At 41.3% G+C, this 18268-nt stretch overlaps 2 protein-coding genes across 46 annotated transcripts in view; both read left to right on the top strand.

The window, feature by feature from the left end:
* The window catches only part of LRRFIP1 (LRR binding FLII interacting protein 1), a 114458-nt gene extending 99086 nt beyond the window's left edge, over positions 1-15372 (top strand). For 31 of the 45 annotated variants that reach the window (XM_075755949.1, XM_075755963.1, XM_075755956.1 and 28 more), the window contains one exon: positions 357-3840. In XM_075755949.1, coding sequence (XP_075612064.1) covers positions 357-2434 — 2078 coding nt within the window. In that variant the 3' untranslated portion in view covers positions 2435-3840. Of the gene's footprint in view, positions 1-356; positions 3841-8742; positions 8790-9777; positions 9896-10329; positions 10410-11045; positions 11151-12522 lie in introns of those variants that run through there. The other 14 variants (XM_075755983.1, XM_075755986.1, XM_075755991.1 and 11 more) reach the window with 1 other exon arrangement.
* A 1068-nt stretch (positions 15373-16440) lies between these two features.
* LOC104631743 (RNA-binding protein 44) overlaps positions 16441-18268 on the top strand; it is a 44482-nt gene continuing 42654 nt past the window's right edge. Inside the window, exon 1 of the mRNA XM_075755783.1 lies at positions 16441-16563. The gene's annotated coding sequence lies outside the window, so the exon portion shown is untranslated. The remainder of the gene's footprint in view (positions 16564-18268) is intronic.

The following is an 18268-nucleotide window of genomic DNA, read 5'->3' on the forward strand; positions in this document are numbered from 1 at the left end:
AGGAAAAAATAATCTTTACTGTTAGTGTTACATCTGCAAGTATTACTGTTAAATTGCACTGCTTGAAACAGTTGTTCTCATCTACAAAAGCTGTAATTCACACAGCCGAGAGCATAAATCTTTTACTTTATAAAAACACAAGCCAGCATCAGAGACTACTTGCTTTGAGAGGGTGGTGGTGAATTTCACTGATCAAAAACCCCGGACCCTTACTAATTCAATCGCTGCTTTGCCTCACGTAATTGGCAAAAGCTGATCTTTTATTAACCTGTTCTTTGATTCATTCTCTTTCGGGTTGTAAGTGGGGAGGTAAGTGCTATGGCATGGTCCCTTCAACTTTCTCAATGGTCTTTTAGGCAAAGCCAATGAAGTGGACATGAAAAAAGAGATTTTGGAGGATATGGGGAAAAGAGAAATCTTGCAGAATACTGAGCGTGAGGAACACAAAGAGGAGTCTGAGGAGCAGGAAGTACAGACATTGCATGCTGATGAAAATGCAGAGGCAGAAAAAATGGTTGAAGAACATGATGCCCTGTCAACAGTGATGTTACCAGATAGTAGGTTTTCAGAACAAATTCAAAGCCTTACAGAACATGTATCAGGGAGCGCTACTTCAATTGATGATAGTGATGCAGATGATTTGAGAAAGGAGACCGAGCCTGCAGGCGCAGCAGCCCAACAGCCTGTTGTTACGGAGGCTGAAGACCATGACTTAAACGCAAGGACAGATCAGAACTCGGAGGTGGACTCTCAGATGTTTGAGACTGCTCAGGACATGCCTAGTGTCTTGGGTACAGAGCATGAACTGGAAGAAGGTGCACCCAAACAGGAAGAACGAGAAGATCTTAAAACTAGCCAAGGCCTGAGTGATAATGAAATGGATCAGGAGGCCGACATCACAAGCGAGAGCTGTGAGTTGGTTTCTAACCAGGCAGGGCTGCCAGAGGTGACAGCAGCAGGCTCGCTTAGCAAAGATGTAAATGTGGAGAGTTACGCTGAGGGACTCCAGTGCTCAGAAGAAAGTGCTGAAAACAAGGTTACAAATACCGTGGAAGAAAAGCTGGTTGAAAGCAAAGACTGCACTGATGAGAGAATTGATAAAACGGGAGGTGATAGAGCTGAAGAAGAAAATGAGGTTAGGAACACAGGTCAGGGTGAGGCGAGGGAAACAGCGTCTGTGGGTTTGGAGGGGAGGGAGTCATGTGAAAGTGGTGTCCCAGCAGATACAAATGAAAAGGAAGTCGGTGGAGATCAGACACACACCCAAACAGTTTCTTCAGAGGACAGTCCTTTAGCATCATCAGAGGAACAAAATATGCACGCTAAAACTGAAGTTGAAGGTGCTACGGCTGAGGACGGAGAGAAGGAAGTATTAATGGAAGAGTTGGAGACGTGTTCAGATTCTGCAGAAACAGGCGAGCAAGATAAGGCATCTGTGGAGGCTGTAGGCTGTATTGCTGAGGTAAAGGGAAGTGTGCTGCAACAGACAGAGCCAGACACAGACGTTGTGAAAGAGGTGACAACTCAGGAAACCAGTTCAGACCCAAGTCTTTCAGATGACAAAATAGAGGAGTCAGAATTGGAAACGGAGGATGAGTCTGGGAAAGGAAAGGAAAGGAGGACAGAAAGGGTAGAAGATTTAAAGCCAAAAGTAGAAGTTCCAACAGTGGAGTGTAGTGAAGAAACAACAGGTGATACAGTGGGAGAGGAAAATACTCCTTTAGAAGGTGAAGTGCAGAATGTAGTTAAACAAGGGGAAGGTGAATCTAAAGAGGAGTCAACTGTAGATGTTGGGGTAACTACTGAAAACAAAGTTAGTCAAGAAACACTGAAAGAAAATGAGCAAGAGTTAGAGCTTGCAGAACACCATGGCGGTGGTGATGAAGGTGCAAATAATTCCCAGAAAGCTGAGCAGGATGAAAATGTTAGTGAACAAGTTAAATTTGAGGGTCAAACAGAGGAAAGACTGGAAGATGAAGGTGATGCATTTGATTTTGACGATGAGTCAAAACAGATACTAGAAACTAATGAAAAATGTGATGGAGAGAAAGCTGATACACAGAAAGAAGAGGGTGATGGAGCAAATGGTGCTGTTGGGAAAACTGCCCAAACAGAAGAAGCCAGAGAAAGAACAGACAAAATAGAAACCAAAGGTGCCTTGACTGAAGATGACAGCTTGCAGCATGAAAAAGATGAGCCTAAAGAAACACGGAGCTTGCAAGAGGAAGCATCATGGAAAACTGAGGAGAAGACTAATGTGATGGAAGATGAAATCAAAGCATCCGATTGTAATGAAGTAGACAAAATACCCGATGAAAATGTTTTGGAACAGGATTTGGAAAGTGCTGGCAATAACAGGGATGAAAGCAAGGAGGATGTGCAGGGTGGTAGAAGGGGTAAGGGTAAATCCCGAGATGACTGTACAATATCCTAAGTTCAAAATCTCAAGGCTGCACGAGTTAGAAGCCATTTGATCAGTCCCAGCACAGAAGCATGCACTTTGCACAATACATCAGACCTTAGTAATACTCTTAAAGTTTTTTCTTTATAATTAACTCTCATCATAATACAATGTTACATAAGTGATAATGATGCAAATAAGTTATTCACTGACCTACCTAGCCACAAGAAATGGTGTGTGGGTTTGGTTTTGCTGTGTCTCAGGTTTAAAGTTTATCACCAAAAGAGCAAACTTCATAAATCAACTATTCAGACTATCTTGCAATTAAAGTACTTTTAGTGTTGATAACTGCTACTGAGGAATTTCTTTAGGAAGATCTTTTTTATTTTCTAGCCTAGATGATAGGTGTCATGAATGTACTTCTATGCACTGGACCTTTGTGAACTTAGGCGCATATTTGCGTGTACTTACGCGCATTAGATATACAGTAAGTACATTAACACTTCATGAAGGAACTCAGTAGATCAGCAACACTGATCTGACATTACAACTTCTTTCCAAATGATTAAAGCCTAGGAACCAATTTATTTTTTTACTATGGGAAGAAACCCCAGATACTCTCATTCCACTTTGTGTATTTCTGATACGGTCATATTCCAAAATATAGTTAGATCACTGCATCTGCTTAGTCTAAACACTTTGGAAGAACAGTATACAGTTTGAAGTACAACGTACAGCTCTTAGGTTGCTGAAAGGAATAAATATATACATGTTTACTTTATCTAGGCACTTTGCACCATGATAGGCCTTTTACACCATCTCACTTTTTAAATTTTTTTCTCAAGAAAGTGTCAATACACACTGTAATGTGTGCTTAGGTTTGCTATCAAGTGCTGTCTAGCTATGAATATATAAAATATTTTTTCTGAAGTTTTTTGTTTAAAATTGCATTTCCTTACTGCATTTTTTTTTTGCAAACTATGACTCCGAAGGAATGTTGTTTTATCTCTGAAAAGTTCTTACCTCTTCCTTTCTGGAAAGAAAACTTTGCATGTCTTAATTCTTGTTGGATATCAGACCAAAAACAATTGTTGTTCTGTATACTAGCCCCCGTGCCTTTTTGAGAAGCTGGATTGCTTTGAATTGCTGGCATAAATTAGACACTTCGACTGCATTGGTGTATTTCTTCTTGCATCTTTGCTAGTGCTTGGAAGGAAAAGCATGTTTTGCATAATTAAAAATTCATTTAAAGTTGTTTTTAAGCAAGGAACGTCCCAAGGGAATGCAAGTCGAGGAGTTGGGGGGGGGAGCAATGGAAAGCTGTATTTGTGTTGATGTTACAAAGTTAATGGAGTACAGACAGACTGCAAAACTTCAAGATGTGTATCAAAATGTACTGAGCTGTATATAATTGAAATAAACATATTTTATACTTTAAATTGTCTGTCCGGAGCACTGTTTATAAACCTGCATAAATATTGATTTAAATCTATATAATTTCAAAAACATTTTTCTGCAGCTTTTGTTAAATGTATTGCATTGTGCTACATAGCTAGAAGAGCTATGGTGCTAGGAATGGGCAGCCTTGGTGTTTGAGGACCTTTAATATATGATGGCACCTTTAACTGTAAACCTGTAACTCCTGTCATATGGCTTCTCTCCAACTTACAACAGTTCCAGTGTGGTTTCTGTAAGTATTAGCAGTTGTTGCTCTTAGAGGTTTACGCTAAATGCCAATCTAAAAAGTCACAGATCTTAAAAGCTTCTCTTCTTACTATGTAGCAGCATTTATTTAAAGATTTGTCTCTGCTATACTCACAATAGTAATACATGGTTTAATGTTGAAAGTATTTTAAATGTATTTATATTTAAATGTTAAATACGCTTAAATATATAGCTAAATGTGCTTACCAGGCTTCACCTATACTTGTGGATGGATCTATAAACAACTCTGAGTGAAATTAGGTACATGCCAGCATTTCCTGTAGTTTTGTACAACTTTGTTTCTACTAGAAAACCTTCTGAATGGTTGAGGGAATTAATGGTGACCTGTTTTTAACTAGCTTTTCCACTTCAGAAAACAAAGCATCTGTAAGAGAAATCCTTTTTAAAGCCAAGTCACAGAAGGAGAAATAATGACAACTCTGGTCTTACCTAACTGTCCATGTACCAGCTTTTATCCCACAGTAACTGGCCAGCTCTCAGTGAAACTGGGGTGGGAGCAGGAACATGGACGGGCACTGAAGAATAGCGAAGGTACTATAAATCCATTCTTGAACGTCAGCCGCTTGGCACCTCTTTTGGCAGCTGGTCCCTGCCTTCTGGAAGTGGGCAAGTACCATGGAGAAGGTCATGGTGTTCTTCACCTCTTTGGTTTTTGCTTGAGTATATGCACGTTGAGGCATAAATCACCTTGAAGATAAAGGGAACTGCTATGCTAGATGTTATATTCCATATTTAAGAATTTAGATATTGTATGCCAGCTAGCATTTGAGTGAAATGTGCGCCATGAGAGAGCGGGAGGGGACAGTGTCTCAGGAGGAATTACCTATGTAACACATCTTTTGTGAAGTTACACAATTGAAAACCACTTGCGGCATTTTCCCTGCAATATCTAACAGATACAAGAAAAGATCCAGATTGTCTCTTCCATTGGTTTTGACTTTCAAAGACAGCAAAATATCAAAATCAGTCTTCAGATGAAGTCTGACATGAAACCAAGAATTCGCAGGATGAAGTAAAATCACAGAATCATAACTAAATCACAACTAATAATCAAGGGTATTATTTGCTGCTGTTATGTTGTCCATTTTGTTTTGAGCAGGGAAAGTCTGCTGATGAGGCATGAGACTTGTGTGTTTTAGAGTAGCTCCATAGTTCCAAACGCTCGCTGGGTTTTCTGTTCAGTACCTTGTGGCACATGTAGCCCAGGTTTGGACATTACTGTGAATTCAGAGCTAGCCTGAAATGCTTTCAAAAGCAGTAGCTGAAGAAACCTTTTCTTTTTTCTTATTCAGCAAGTAATAGTGAAACGCTTTGGCCAATATTTCCTTTATTACAGAAAAGACCAGTTCTCCTGCCCCCCTCAAAAATTAGTATTTCAAGCTGGTGTCTTCTAAATCCCACGCTTATTCACTGTCCCAACAGCCTGTCCCCAGCAGTATCCCTCTTCTGGGAAAGAGAGGAAGGCATTTTTCGGTATTTGTTGTTGTTTTCTCGTGATCCAAAATAAATTGACAGATCTGGAGAAGGAGTATTACCCAACCTGCCGTTACAGTTGGGTTCTTGCACACTGTTCTGAAAAGCTCCTTGGGGCTGCCATGTGATTTCACGGGATGGCTTTCCACCCTCCAAGGACAGTTTACCCCTCTCATTTGCATCACTATTAATTATTTGCTGGGCCACACACATGGTATGAATCCTTCAGGTTAAAACCAGCTGCTTCCCATCCCATGCTCCCCTCCAAAGCAGGAAGAGATGCCAGGATCTGTGGCTGATAAGGGGTGTTAGGTCAACTGTGCCACTGAAGCAGCACCCTAGTTAACAATACCTTCAGTCAACTGCATTACCAAGGTAATGACAACAGTCATTTGACTGACAAACAGGCCTGGACAACAGAAGACACTGGTGGCCACCACCCCGCTGCCTGTCCTGCCCTCTCCCAGGCCTCTGCCCAGCTCCTTCATCAGCCCGCTGTTAAGCTCCTTTCCCTGTGAAAGCCATGAATTGGTGCAGCCAGTAGCCTGGGAATCGTGTTACCAAAGTTAAATCTGAGATGAATGTCATGCTCTAGTTATTCATTCTAGTATCTTCATATGTGAAATAAGGATAATGATTGTTACAGATGAGAATTGTAATTAGCTGCTTCATGTGCTAATTCAGTAGATTGCTCTTTTCTACTCACCTGTTCTCAAGGTCCTCAGATCATTGATTTGTTGGAAAAACATCTCCTACATGCAAAAATAAGGTGGCTCTGCAGACATATTTGTTAAAGCTAAAGTTTTCTGTGTTAGTATGGGATTTTAAGATAAATGAAACCAAAGAGACCTTCACCTATACATGCAGAAAACTTTTCTACATAAATGGCAATTTTAGCAAACTGATTTTTTCTGTAGTCTTGTAAATCCTGCTGCCAGGATGTCACCTGTCCCAGTGGGGTGCACAAGAGAACTGATGGCAAGATCAGATTTGAAAGCTCATTCCAAAATGCTGACATCCATTTTGCAAGGAAAGGGGTTGGGGGAAGCTGGTGTGCTTCCTTACTGGGAACGGGGGGAGGAGTCCTTCAGGCAGGCATGTTCTACCCCACAGCAGTGGTTGTGCTAATGAAAGTTACTCAGCTGTGTGCACAACGAAGCTATTTTCAGGATCAAGGTGGATTATTTGGTCCCTTTGGAGTCAAAAAGTTTTGGGGCTAATTTTGTAGTGGCCTAGAGGTTTCCTTCTGTATCAGTCCTTGTTCTCTTTCCAATTCTTGGTAACTGCCTTTCTTGATCTCTGCTGACCTGTGACTCCCAACCCTATCTCCAGGTCTGACTATCTCTGACCTTTCTTCTACTGTTTGCTCTCCTTGCTTTCTTCATTCACCTTTATTCTTCTTCCCTTTCATCTTTTACAGAATTTCTGTCTTAAGCTTCCTTTCCTTCCCATGTAGATATGTGAAATTGTTTTATTATTTTGAAAGGGTTTATACTTGTAACTTTTTGTTACTCTTGATAGTTTACCGAAATGTGGTTGGTTTGTTTGGGTTTGGTTTAGGTTGTTTTTCCATGTCAATACTCAGGTGTTACAATGTTCAGTGTGTTATGAATGGCTTAAAAAACCCCAAACAAACAAAGGATAGGACTAGAGGTGGTTCAAAATGAATGCATAGAACTGCTGGATGGGGATGTCACTTTAAGATCTGTGTCTGAGTATTGCATCAGAAGCCAAGATAAAGGTTTTATTCCATGCTCTAGAATGACTGTTGGTATATGGGAACTCACATACCCAGGAAGGGAATGGCTTACCAGCTAATGGACTGTACGTGTCTGCCATATAGAGGGACTTTCACTTGAAAACTTCTGTTTTCCCCATGATTTGATTCAATATAGACTCTTTGTTGCCTTTACTTCGTGTGTTAACAACAAAAAATGGTGAACCACAAGACTTAGGCCTGTTCAGGATTTCACAGTGACTGAGGACTACTGTGTTGATATTTTTAAAGCTTTTAAAAAATACTTAAGTCTACCAACAGAATCTACCTGCTAACATTTACAAGTGCTTTTTCTTGAGTGACCTTTGGATTTTAACCATTTAATTACCAGGCCAGACAGTAGATGTGGAGTTGAGCTCTGAACGCCCACCGCCTTTGGTTCTGCCCAGGTGACCGCTTGCTGGCAAGGGAGGCAAACTAAATAAAACTGCAATAAACATATGTGTCAGACTTGTGGAGTAAGACATGTCTGAGGTCAATATATCCTCTTCTAACAAAAATGTTTGAATGCTGTGTTCCAGTTTACTTCTGTTGAGGTGTACCGGAACAAACTAAGGTTGTTAATTAGTGAGGTAAAGTAATTTTAGTGATATGAAAATTTGTGAGTACCTGCTAAAATGCTTTCACATTTTGCATCCCTTAATAGGGAAGAAGAAAACCCCAAGTGATTTGGTTACTTCTATTTCTTTTTTCCAGTTGTCTCACTGTACAGCGTGCACTTTATTAATCAATGCCACACACATCCATGTGCTGATCTGTAGCACTTCCAAGTTCAAGTGTAACACAACAGTTGGTCCAGATTGCCCACTGCCTGCTTGATGTTTGACCAGGAGAGTTGACTATGAAGGATTAAAGATAAAAGAATGTTTTACCAGACTGCTACATTTGAAACAATTTAATGGGCAATTTTTTTTTCTGGTCATAATACTGGAGATAAGACAAAATATCATTGCCATGCTGTTTAGTAAAATAAGTGAAAATTTAATGTGCTGACAATGTGCTTAGCTATGATTATAGGTGTTTACAGTATTTTCCTTATGTTAAACTGTAAAGATTTGTGAGATTTTGTGTTGCAGTTGTGTTTGACCCTAGAGTTCTTGCATGCTAACCTAACGTAGAAGATTAGCCTCTTTGCATGCAGCTGGGTGCTGCTACTGCCGTGACAAGCATGTTCTGTGAGAATGACATAACCTCCCCTGGCTGCAGCCCCTTCCCAGCCCTGTCTGTGGCCTCCTGTCCTGTGGTACGTGCGTAACTACCTTCATCATTAGTTTCACTAACCTTAACGGTTCGGTCTTGTATCAGATGCTCTCTGCAAAGTGCGGCTCGATCAAATCAGTACTGAACTTTTGGTTTTCTCTTCCAGACAGGCTGAAAAGACTCATTGATGAACGAGAATCCTTACTAGACCAGGTAATCACAGGAAAACTGAAATGCTGTGTGCTTACTAAATCTGTGAGAAGAACAGTAGAGATTAAAAAAAAAAAAAACCCCAAACAAAAAACCAGCCCTAACGTAAGGTATAGAACAGCAAGGTATAGAACTGTTGCCTTTTGGAACGTGTGCTGGGTTGCTCTTGCTGATGACTTACACCTTTGCTTGCCACTTTATTCTTCCTCTGAAACACTTCTCCTGCGTGTTACCTCAGGATACAGAGGAAGAAAGATATGACCCAGTGTGCCTGTTTCCATGTTGCTAAATGGTCTCATTCGGTGCTCAGAGTATTGCGGATTGCTGTCCTTAGTCACCTAAAACTCCTCCATGACTGTTTCTGAAAAATAATACTTCAGATTGGCCAAGCCCAAGGAAAAAAAATAACAAATATGGTCCAGAAATTGTAGAAGCAAATTTTATCTCCAAGAGTGAGTCTGCCCAACTGCTAGGTCTGTGGGCAATGGGCCACTCAGAAAGAAATGCTGGAGGAATTACAGTAGATGGGTAAATAGCAATTAAAGTAATTTCTGCTGCTACCGTGATACTCCATAGCAGATATAAAGCTTATTCAAAAAACTTCAGCTGATCTGTTTCTCTGCAGGATGCTCTGTGCTTTCATTTATGGATTATATCTTTGGCCTTGAGACTTCACACACAACCCAACATAGTTTGAGGTTTTTAAGAATGTTATATGTGAATGTGACTACAGAACACTTACGGCTTTTCTAATGAAACAGTCTTCTCCCACTTGTTAGGTTTGGTCCGGAACTTATGCATAAGTATTGATACTTAAAATATGATGAGTCATTTGCCACAAGAATTTCCAGGAAATTATTCTGTAATGAGATTTTTTGGAATTTAGGTTTTTTTAAAAAAAAAATACTTTGTTTTATAATACTAGAGTCAATTTGAGTACTAAGCCACAATTTTCCCTTATTGTAATAACTAATTATTTTATATCCTTCAGGTTAAAAAATTAAAGGGACAACTGGAAGAAAAGCAAAAGAATGGCAAGATGGAAAATACACAGTCAGAAGATGAAGTTCTAGAAAATGGGACAGATATGCACATGATTGACCTCCAAAGTGAGCTACATTTTGATTTTAAGAGAACTTTTGTTCTTTTGCATGTGAGCGAGAAAACGTATCTGTACGATAACCACGTGGCTCTAAGTAAAAATGAGCCTTCGGTTCTAAGGGAGCTTCCAACTGGGAGCCAGCCATGCACCTCTGCTAGAGGTGAGGGAAGGATAATCCTTTGAGCAGGATTGCAACTGGAAACCTCCCTTATGCTCCCCAGGAGAGCTGGGGTGAGCTCCTGTTTAATTCTGCTTTCAGAGTGGTCAATCGGGCAAGACGGGGGAGTAGTGCCTATCTGCTGGCCACTTTTTTGACAGAGAGCACTTGCTACTCTACCACTGCCCCAAGTAGATTCCTGTAGGGTGGAAATTTTACGACAGACTTGTTAGACACTGTTAACGCTTGTTCTGACATCTCTGATAAATCTGCAATTCTTTTAGGAGATGCCAACAGACAGATCAGTGATCTCAAATTTAAACTAGCAAAGTCTGAGCAAGAGATAACAGCATTGGAGCAGAATGTAAGTTTTTGCTTGTTATGTTTGTTTAGGCATGGTGAGAATGCAGAGGAAAGTGTATTTTATTATATGATAAATAAAATCATTTGTGATTTTTCCCTTAAAATAAGAAGCAGGAGTGTTGGAGCATCGGGGCTATTGCACTTAAGTCATAAAAACTAAGATGCTTTCATTTATGTATGGGGAAGAGTAAATATATTATTCAAAATCATCCAAACTCAAAGGTATATTGAGAGCACTTACTGAACTCTTCAGAATATTTTTCTTATGCCTAGCTATTGACAATTTTTAAATGGCTCCTGGCATATGATGTTGTATATATGGATTTTATACAAGACTGTTCAATTTTGACTGCTCTTGTCCAGAGTATGTCAGCAATACCCTTACTAAGATAAATTTAGTCAATGGACCATATTTTTTGTTGTTGGAAGCATATTAAATATGGTTATGTATAGAAAGATACGGAGTAAGTTACCATGGCCAGGCTTCCTCAGTGTATTTATTTTTCCCTTGAAATATGCCTTTATTAAAGAAAAGTGAGCAACTCTGGTTATTGCTTAACTACTACTGGAAGAATAAACCTTCAGAGTAACTTCTTGGTACAGCTTTTAATTCAAAAAAAACTTGCCTTCACCTTAGGTAATACGATTGGAAGGTCAGGTAGCCCGGTACAAAACTGCTGCTGAAAATGCTGAAAGAGTAGAAGATGAACTGAAAGCAGAGAAACGCAAACTACAGAGAGAGGTAAGTAAATGCAAACTGTCACAGGCTAGCAGTCAGCCTGCATCGCATGGGGGGAGACCTGTCTGGTGCATTTTAGAGGGGGAGCTACCCTTCTTAGCAAAGAAGAAACATCTACTTCTTAAATTGCTTTAGTTATTTGCTCTGACTGTGCAACCAAACTTTCAGCACTCAAACTGGAGTAGCAGTCACAACTGTGAACTCCCACTGCCATTTCACCATTCCTTCCTAAACTGACTTGTTACGACTTGATTTGTACTGGAGTTGCTTCTCTGGAGCAAACTAAGTTCTCCTTATGCAACTTGAACCTAGAAGGAGCCTTCATATGCTCAGGTTTGCATGCTGCTTTGTAGCTGTGCATGTTCACATGGTTCCACATTCATCAAGCTGAAGAATTCCTATGTCTACTTTGCTGTCCTTGTCCTTTTTTGCACCTGAAGGCTCATTACTTTGAGTGTTAAAATTCTGGATTTGTAAATATAAATACTGGTCTTTTTAGAATATGTGATTCAGAAATTAGAGCAGCAGAAAGCTGGAAATCCAGCTGTAAGGTTAATTTGGGCACTTCATTATTTAAGCACAGTGCCACACCTTACCAGGAATGACAGTCTAAATTTTCAAGTTTCAGAGCCTAAACTTGAGCGCTAAATGGATGCGAATCATTCTTATTGAGCCTGCTTTTCTTCCGTCCATCTGTTCATGCCTGTTGGCTGTACTGCGTCCCTTCACAGATTCTTTGTGTTTCTCTCTTAAACACTGCACCTTCAAGCTGTCTGTAATTTTGACCTCATTTCTCTTGCTAAATGTCATGTGCTCTCCAAGTAGCTGCTACAAGCAGTTTAAATATATTTGTCAGCTTCTGTCACACCTGCCTCCTGAGGTGGTTTTCTTCAGTGTGGCTCTTTGTTTTTTCTAAATACTCCTTCTGCTCTGCTGCCTGTAAGTACTGCTCTGTGCAGTCCACCTCTCTCTTCCTACCCTCATCCTGTGGTGGGTTTTATAGGAAACTAAGGCACCAGAGTCATGGCTGTGGCTGTAGTTCCAGGAACCAGAAACGTAAAAGCCAGGCAGTGGGACAGGCCTATGACACCCAGCAGGTATCTCTGAGCATGCATGCCTCTCAAGTTGAGGCAAACTGAGCCATTTGTTCAACATTCTGATTCTTGGCACCGTGCTTAGAAAATATCTCTGTGTGTGGCCTTCAAAGCAGTTATACATTTCTTTGGTAACAGGAATTTTCAACTGCTTCATCTTGTAAGGAAATTCCAGCAATATGGTCAGTTAGTGTTGGTAACTACAAACCTTGCTTTACCTTTGGAAAGGGAAAAAACTGCAAAAGTTACGTGGGGTTTTTTTTTCTGCTTCTTTCCTTCAGCTTCGTTCAGCGTTGGATAAAACCGAAGAGCTTGAAGTCAGCAATGGTCATCTAGTAAAACGCTTGGAGAAGATGAAAGCCAACCGGAGTGCTTTACTGTCTCAGCAATAAACGTCACCTGTTGATGGAAACTACTACTACTTGACAGAATCAGAACAACGTTGCAGATGCTTCTGTCTCTTGCTGTCCGGGATGCTTTGTGTCATGCCTTCTGAGAACAGACAACCCCAACATTTGCTACGTGCCACCCAGCTGTGGTTCCTTCTACGCAGATTCAAACCTACTGCACTATATACATAGGAGAAGCTGATCCAAATGGCTGTGCCTGCAGGAGCCCTTCTACACCATTCTTTGGGTACATTTGAAGTACAATATCCGTCTACCGTATAAGAAGCACATTGGGCGTCGCGTTTAAGTTCTCCATCCAGAAGGCACAGCAGCCATTTATTGCCATTTAAAATGGCATTCAAAGAAAACACTTTAACTGGACTGGAATTTTGTGTCTTGCTGAAAATTAAAAAAAAAAAAAACCACAACCCCAAAACACTAAGTTTTGGACTTTCTCATGACAGTATCTGTAATTTAGTAACTACAGTAGAGTTATTCATAGTAGGTTTTTCATTTACAAATCACTGTGGAACCACAAGCCATTACAAAGCAAAACTCCTTCAGTGGAAACCATGGAAGAAGATGGTCTTGGAAGCAAAAGTGACCTTAAATGACTTTGCCAATAAAACAAAGGTGTTTGGAGGGATTTTTGCACCAGTTGAATCATAAGACTTATTTTATTTCAGGGTAAATAGGCAATAGCTTCATTGAATTTTCAACTTTTATTTGTATTATTTAATCCCTGCTCTTGGAATTGAAGTAAACTACTTTTAAAGGGTGTAAAGTTGCATTGATAAACCAGCATAAGGCCATGTTTTAAGAAATGGTGGGTTTTGCACTTAAATTGCTCACTTTGGTGCATTTGTCAAAGCAAGTGTCATTTGCTTAAACTATGTAATGGGTTTTTTACATCAGAAACTTATCTACTGGTCCGTGAACTACTAGGAAACTATGCCGCTACAAAATACAAGTCTAATTTTTAAACAAGAAGCACTTTAGAAAATATTCCTGCCTATGGTTTTTCTACAAATACAGAAGTAGCGAATTATTTTCCTTTTAAGGTCATTGTAAAGGTTTTCCACTTTTCAGGAAAAAATAACCAATAAAAATGTTGCAGGCAGTTTATTATACACAACTAGCACTACAGCTCTGGTTTACCAGAAATTATTCTGAATGTACTACTCAAAGGAGAACAGCAGTTACCTGAAGAATAAAGCTGTCCTTCCCCTTTCAGCCCTAACTTACCTAGCAAGTAAGGCAGGCGAACGGTCCCGTAGGAACCTGCTCACGCTGTGAAGCAGCATTTCCTGTTTGCCTCAATAGATGCAGTTCTATCAAGCCAAATCCAGACCCGGGAGACCATTTCTTCTTCGCTTGGTCTTCAGACTTGCTGGTCCAGATCCTTTTCCCCAGCCTCTTCCTCATGGACTGGAGGTTAGAGTGTAAACCGCTGCTATTTTTGACGTAAGGGGAATCGCTGGTATCTTTTTAGAGCACCTTCACAAATTAAATAAACCAAAACCAGTGTCTGAATGTGTTTCTTTGCTTTGGCTAGAAAAGAACACCTTTCTCTTCATCTCTTTTGAGTGTACCCAGAAATTTAGGAATGAAGTGCTGAAATTAATCTTCCCAGAAAAGGATGAAGGCGGCTTTTTTTTTTTTGTGTGTGTACCCCTGGGGAAATAGGTATGTCCTTGTTGATCAAGTGTGACGGACCATGGGGATTAAAGGAATCTTTTAAAAGAAATTTCCACTGCAGCTAGGGCTTTGGGTTTTCTTTTTTTTGTTTTTGAGAGGAACATTCAGGTGCAGAGCCAGGTTTCTTGTGGAATACCTCAAAATCGCTGTGGATACCAATTTACAATTTTCTGTGGTTGACTTGTGTAATTTCTGGTGTACAAAGCCTCTGGGGCCTAAAAAATAAACTAAGGGTTTTTTCAGAATGCAGACAAACGTGCTAAATACAACATCTTACTAACTGATGATAAGGTGTGTGATTGCCACTGGTCATCCTTTTATTTGTGGTAGCGGTGAAAACTGTCTCCTGATGACATTCAGGAGAAACAACCTAGCAACTAAGTGTTGGTCCAAGAGGCTAAAAATATTATTTTGCTCATCAAGAAGTGATGTGTTTATTATTTCAAAGTAGACTGCATCTTGCACTCCATAAGCATTAACCTCATGACAGAAATCAAATACGTATTTCAACCTGGATATGCTCTTAGTAGAAATCTTTGTGTGTGATAAAGTAGCTGAATGTTGAAGCCACATTTTTTTCCCCCCTAACTTATGGTATGACTTAGCTTTAGAATAAGGGAAGAAAAAGTACTGCTTGGTTTACTACAAACTGGTTTATGTTTTCCTGTGAAGAATGTACAACAACAGGGCTTTGAATGGTAATAATAGCACATGTCCCGGTCCCTTTAATTGGGCTCCAAATGAGAGAGCTTTGGTACCCAGCCTGCTGACTCGGAGCGGAGCTGAGGTGGTGGCAGCCTGGCAAGGAACGGTTCCTGGGGGAACCAGGACAGGTTTTCCTAGCATTTGTATTTAAAATTGCTATCCTTTGTTTTATTTTTAAATGTTAAATAATTTTATTGTTTGCAAATGGAATGTTTACCCAAAATGTTTTTTTGTTTGTTTTTCTTTTAAATTCAAATCTGTTAGGAGATACAAGTGTGGAAAAGGAAATTCATTAGCAGAACTCGCCAATAAAAATTTCAGTTGTTTGGGTAGTTTTTATGGAGTGGTCTGTCATGATGATGTTACTGGTAAAAGTTCTCTCGGAAAATACAGACTTTTTGGATGACACCGGTCTAACAGGCTCATTTTCCTTTTTAATATATTACTGCAGACGCACAAATGTGAGCAACAACTGGTTGTAAAATGTCAAAGGCAGAGAGGCTTGTGTGAACAAGGGCAGTGGTGTGAGAGACAGCCCTAAATATTACCACTTTCAATGGCAGGGGGCACTTGGGGGGGGGGGACAGGGACACTGTCCCACCAGGAGAAATTTGAATGGTATCACTAACCGGATTTATTCTCCACTTAGAGGATTTATGGTGAACATATAGGTAACCCCCCCAAGGACTTTTTCCGGGAAGAATCCTTCACAACAGGAGGCAGCTTGGTTCATCAAAAACATGTTAATTTTAGAAAACATGTCAAGTTTCGTATTCAGTTTCACCTTGAAATCGATGGAGACATTGCCATGGAGAGATCATTTACAGGAAATACACTGAGGAGCTTTAAATACTCTAAACGATTATATGGGTTTGGGCGTTAGTTTGTTTTAGGCAGCTAAGTGATGCATGTGTTTAAAGGAAGGAGTAGGGGCCAGAACCACCCTTGTAAAAATAGCATGTACATTTATGCTCGATAACCTGTGTAGCAGATGCTTACAGGGTGATGGTCCCCAGTTCACTGCATTCATCTCCAGTGCCTGTAAGATGATCCCTCAGCCTGAAAGCCTTCTAGCTGCTTGTGTGTTGTAGTAGCTGTACCAAAAGGCACGCTGCAGTCCCCCGTTGGCTGCGGTTTGGGCTTTGTGCGCTAAGCGTGAGGAGAACACCGTGAGGGAGGAGGAGAAGCGCCCAACCGCCCCTGAGGAGACGTGGCAACCGCGGGCGTCGATGAGAGGGAGAGGCAGCACGCGGGGGAGGGGGTGGGCGCAGGCGCCCTGCCGGCCAATCAGACGCTCGAGCGCTTCCCGTCGCAGCCAATGGGCTGGAGGCACGGGCGGGGAGCGGCGGCCGGCGGCCGTTAAGCGCGTGCTCCGCGGAGCCGTTGTTGCCTGGTCGGGGCGGAGGCGCCGGGCTCGGGTAACCTGGCCGTGGGCTCGGCTGTGGTACGGGGCCGTTACGGGAGGGGGGGACGGGCCGCCGCCTGCGTTTAGGGCGTCAGGAAGGTTGCTCAGCCTTCCTTGGAGCCGGGGTGAGCGCGGTGAGCCGCGGTTCCCCGCCTGGGGGTTCTTTTTGGCCGAGCGGGGACACCGGGCTGCTCTGAGGGCTTCCTCCCCGGGGGCTCGGCTGTGGCTCTCCGCTGCTGACTTCTAACCGGCTTGGCTTAGTGGTAACAACAAGGGTATTGTTATTTATCTAGGACGTAGATAGAGCTGTTGTGGTTCTTGTTTTTTAACTTGTTCTTAAGGAGAAAGTTGGGGGACACACACGTAATTTCTCTGTGATAATATGTTGTGATTTACGTGTAGGCGTTTGAGACGTGCTTTGGTAGTGATATGGTAAGGTTTTTAATTTCACAGGTAACAGTTGCTCAAAACTTCAGTTAGGAGACGAAAGTAAAGTTAGTGCAATAAGAAAGCTAATGTTTTTGAAACAAAAATAACTATAGAAGTGCATAATAAAATCACGGCAAGGTGGTTGGTTTGGTTTGGTTTTTTTGAGAATGACTGACTCCTATTGATAGCATGTTAAATGATTTAAATGATTTTTATGAGGTGATTTTAAAGGGTGTAATTTTAATGATGCCACTTAGTGGGGGAGAACCCGTGGATGCAGATTGGCGAGACAAGCCATTGTTCCCTGTGGGAAAGGCCTGTCACAAAGTTCTCTCTCTCAGGGCTCTGTTCTGCAAACCTTCCCATGCAGATACGAGGCCTGGGTCACACCGTTTATGTCTGGAGTGGACAGGGCTTGTGTAACTTGTGTGTAAATCCCAAAGCAGTGGCCAGGAAACAGCCCTGAGTTTCCAGTCTCCACCAGCAGCCTGTGTGGCACTTCAGAACTTCTCTCGGTTCCTTACAGATTCTGTTTTGCCGCGCTGGAAACTTCCTCTGGAGGATGAACCAGAGACTTGTGTCGCAGGTTTTTTTAGGAGAGTACGAAACTGCTTCTCCCCCCCAACCCGAGTTGGTTGCTCTGCCTGCCCTTGCAGGGAGAAGAGTTACAGGCAGGACTGTATTTTGCTGTGCTTTATGTAAGATAATGGTCAGGTTAGAGACCTGAGACTATAACATAAAATTGTGAGGTTTCATGTCAGTAGTTCAGAAAGCATACGCAACTGAGAAATATATCTAACGTTTGTATGTATCCCTCTTTTCATTATAAACTTTGGGAGAAGGCAGAGAAGAACCGACCAGCATTTAAAAGAAACAAGCTTCACAAAGAGTGTATCCATCCCTAAAGTGCTTTTTCTCTGCTTTTAATTCATGTTTGCTATAAAATTAGGTTTGGTCATGCCCAGAGCGGGGAAAAGTTTTGGTGTATTGTCCAGCTTGCTTCTTCACTAAAAGAAGCATTCTGATCCAAGAAACGATCTTCCTGTTTTCCCTTATGTTCTTGGTTGTAGAGATTCTCAGGTTTTCTTACAGTTCTGTGCTTGATAAACATTTCTTCTTGTTGCCATAGAATCAAAAGGAATATGCTTCGGTTTCCCCCTTGTCTACCTCCTGAAGGGTTTTTAGTTCTTGGGAGGCACAGAGCTCTAAGTTCACCTCTTCACTCATTTAAATAGTTTTTAAAATTTCATAGCTGCTGGACTGGAGAATGTTTCCGACAGTAAATATACTGGTCATGGATCAAGAAGCGGTAGGCTTTCTGTGGCGAGGAGTGCTTACAGGCCCGAATACAATCGGGAATGATGTGAGGTCGGTTTGCGGTCACTGAATCCGTGCCCATCA

This window comes from Balearica regulorum, chromosome 6 (assembly GCF_011004875.1).
Source record: "Balearica regulorum gibbericeps isolate bBalReg1 chromosome 6, bBalReg1.pri, whole genome shotgun sequence".
In the NCBI taxonomy this organism is placed as follows: Eukaryota; Metazoa; Chordata; class Aves; order Gruiformes; family Gruidae; genus Balearica; species Balearica regulorum.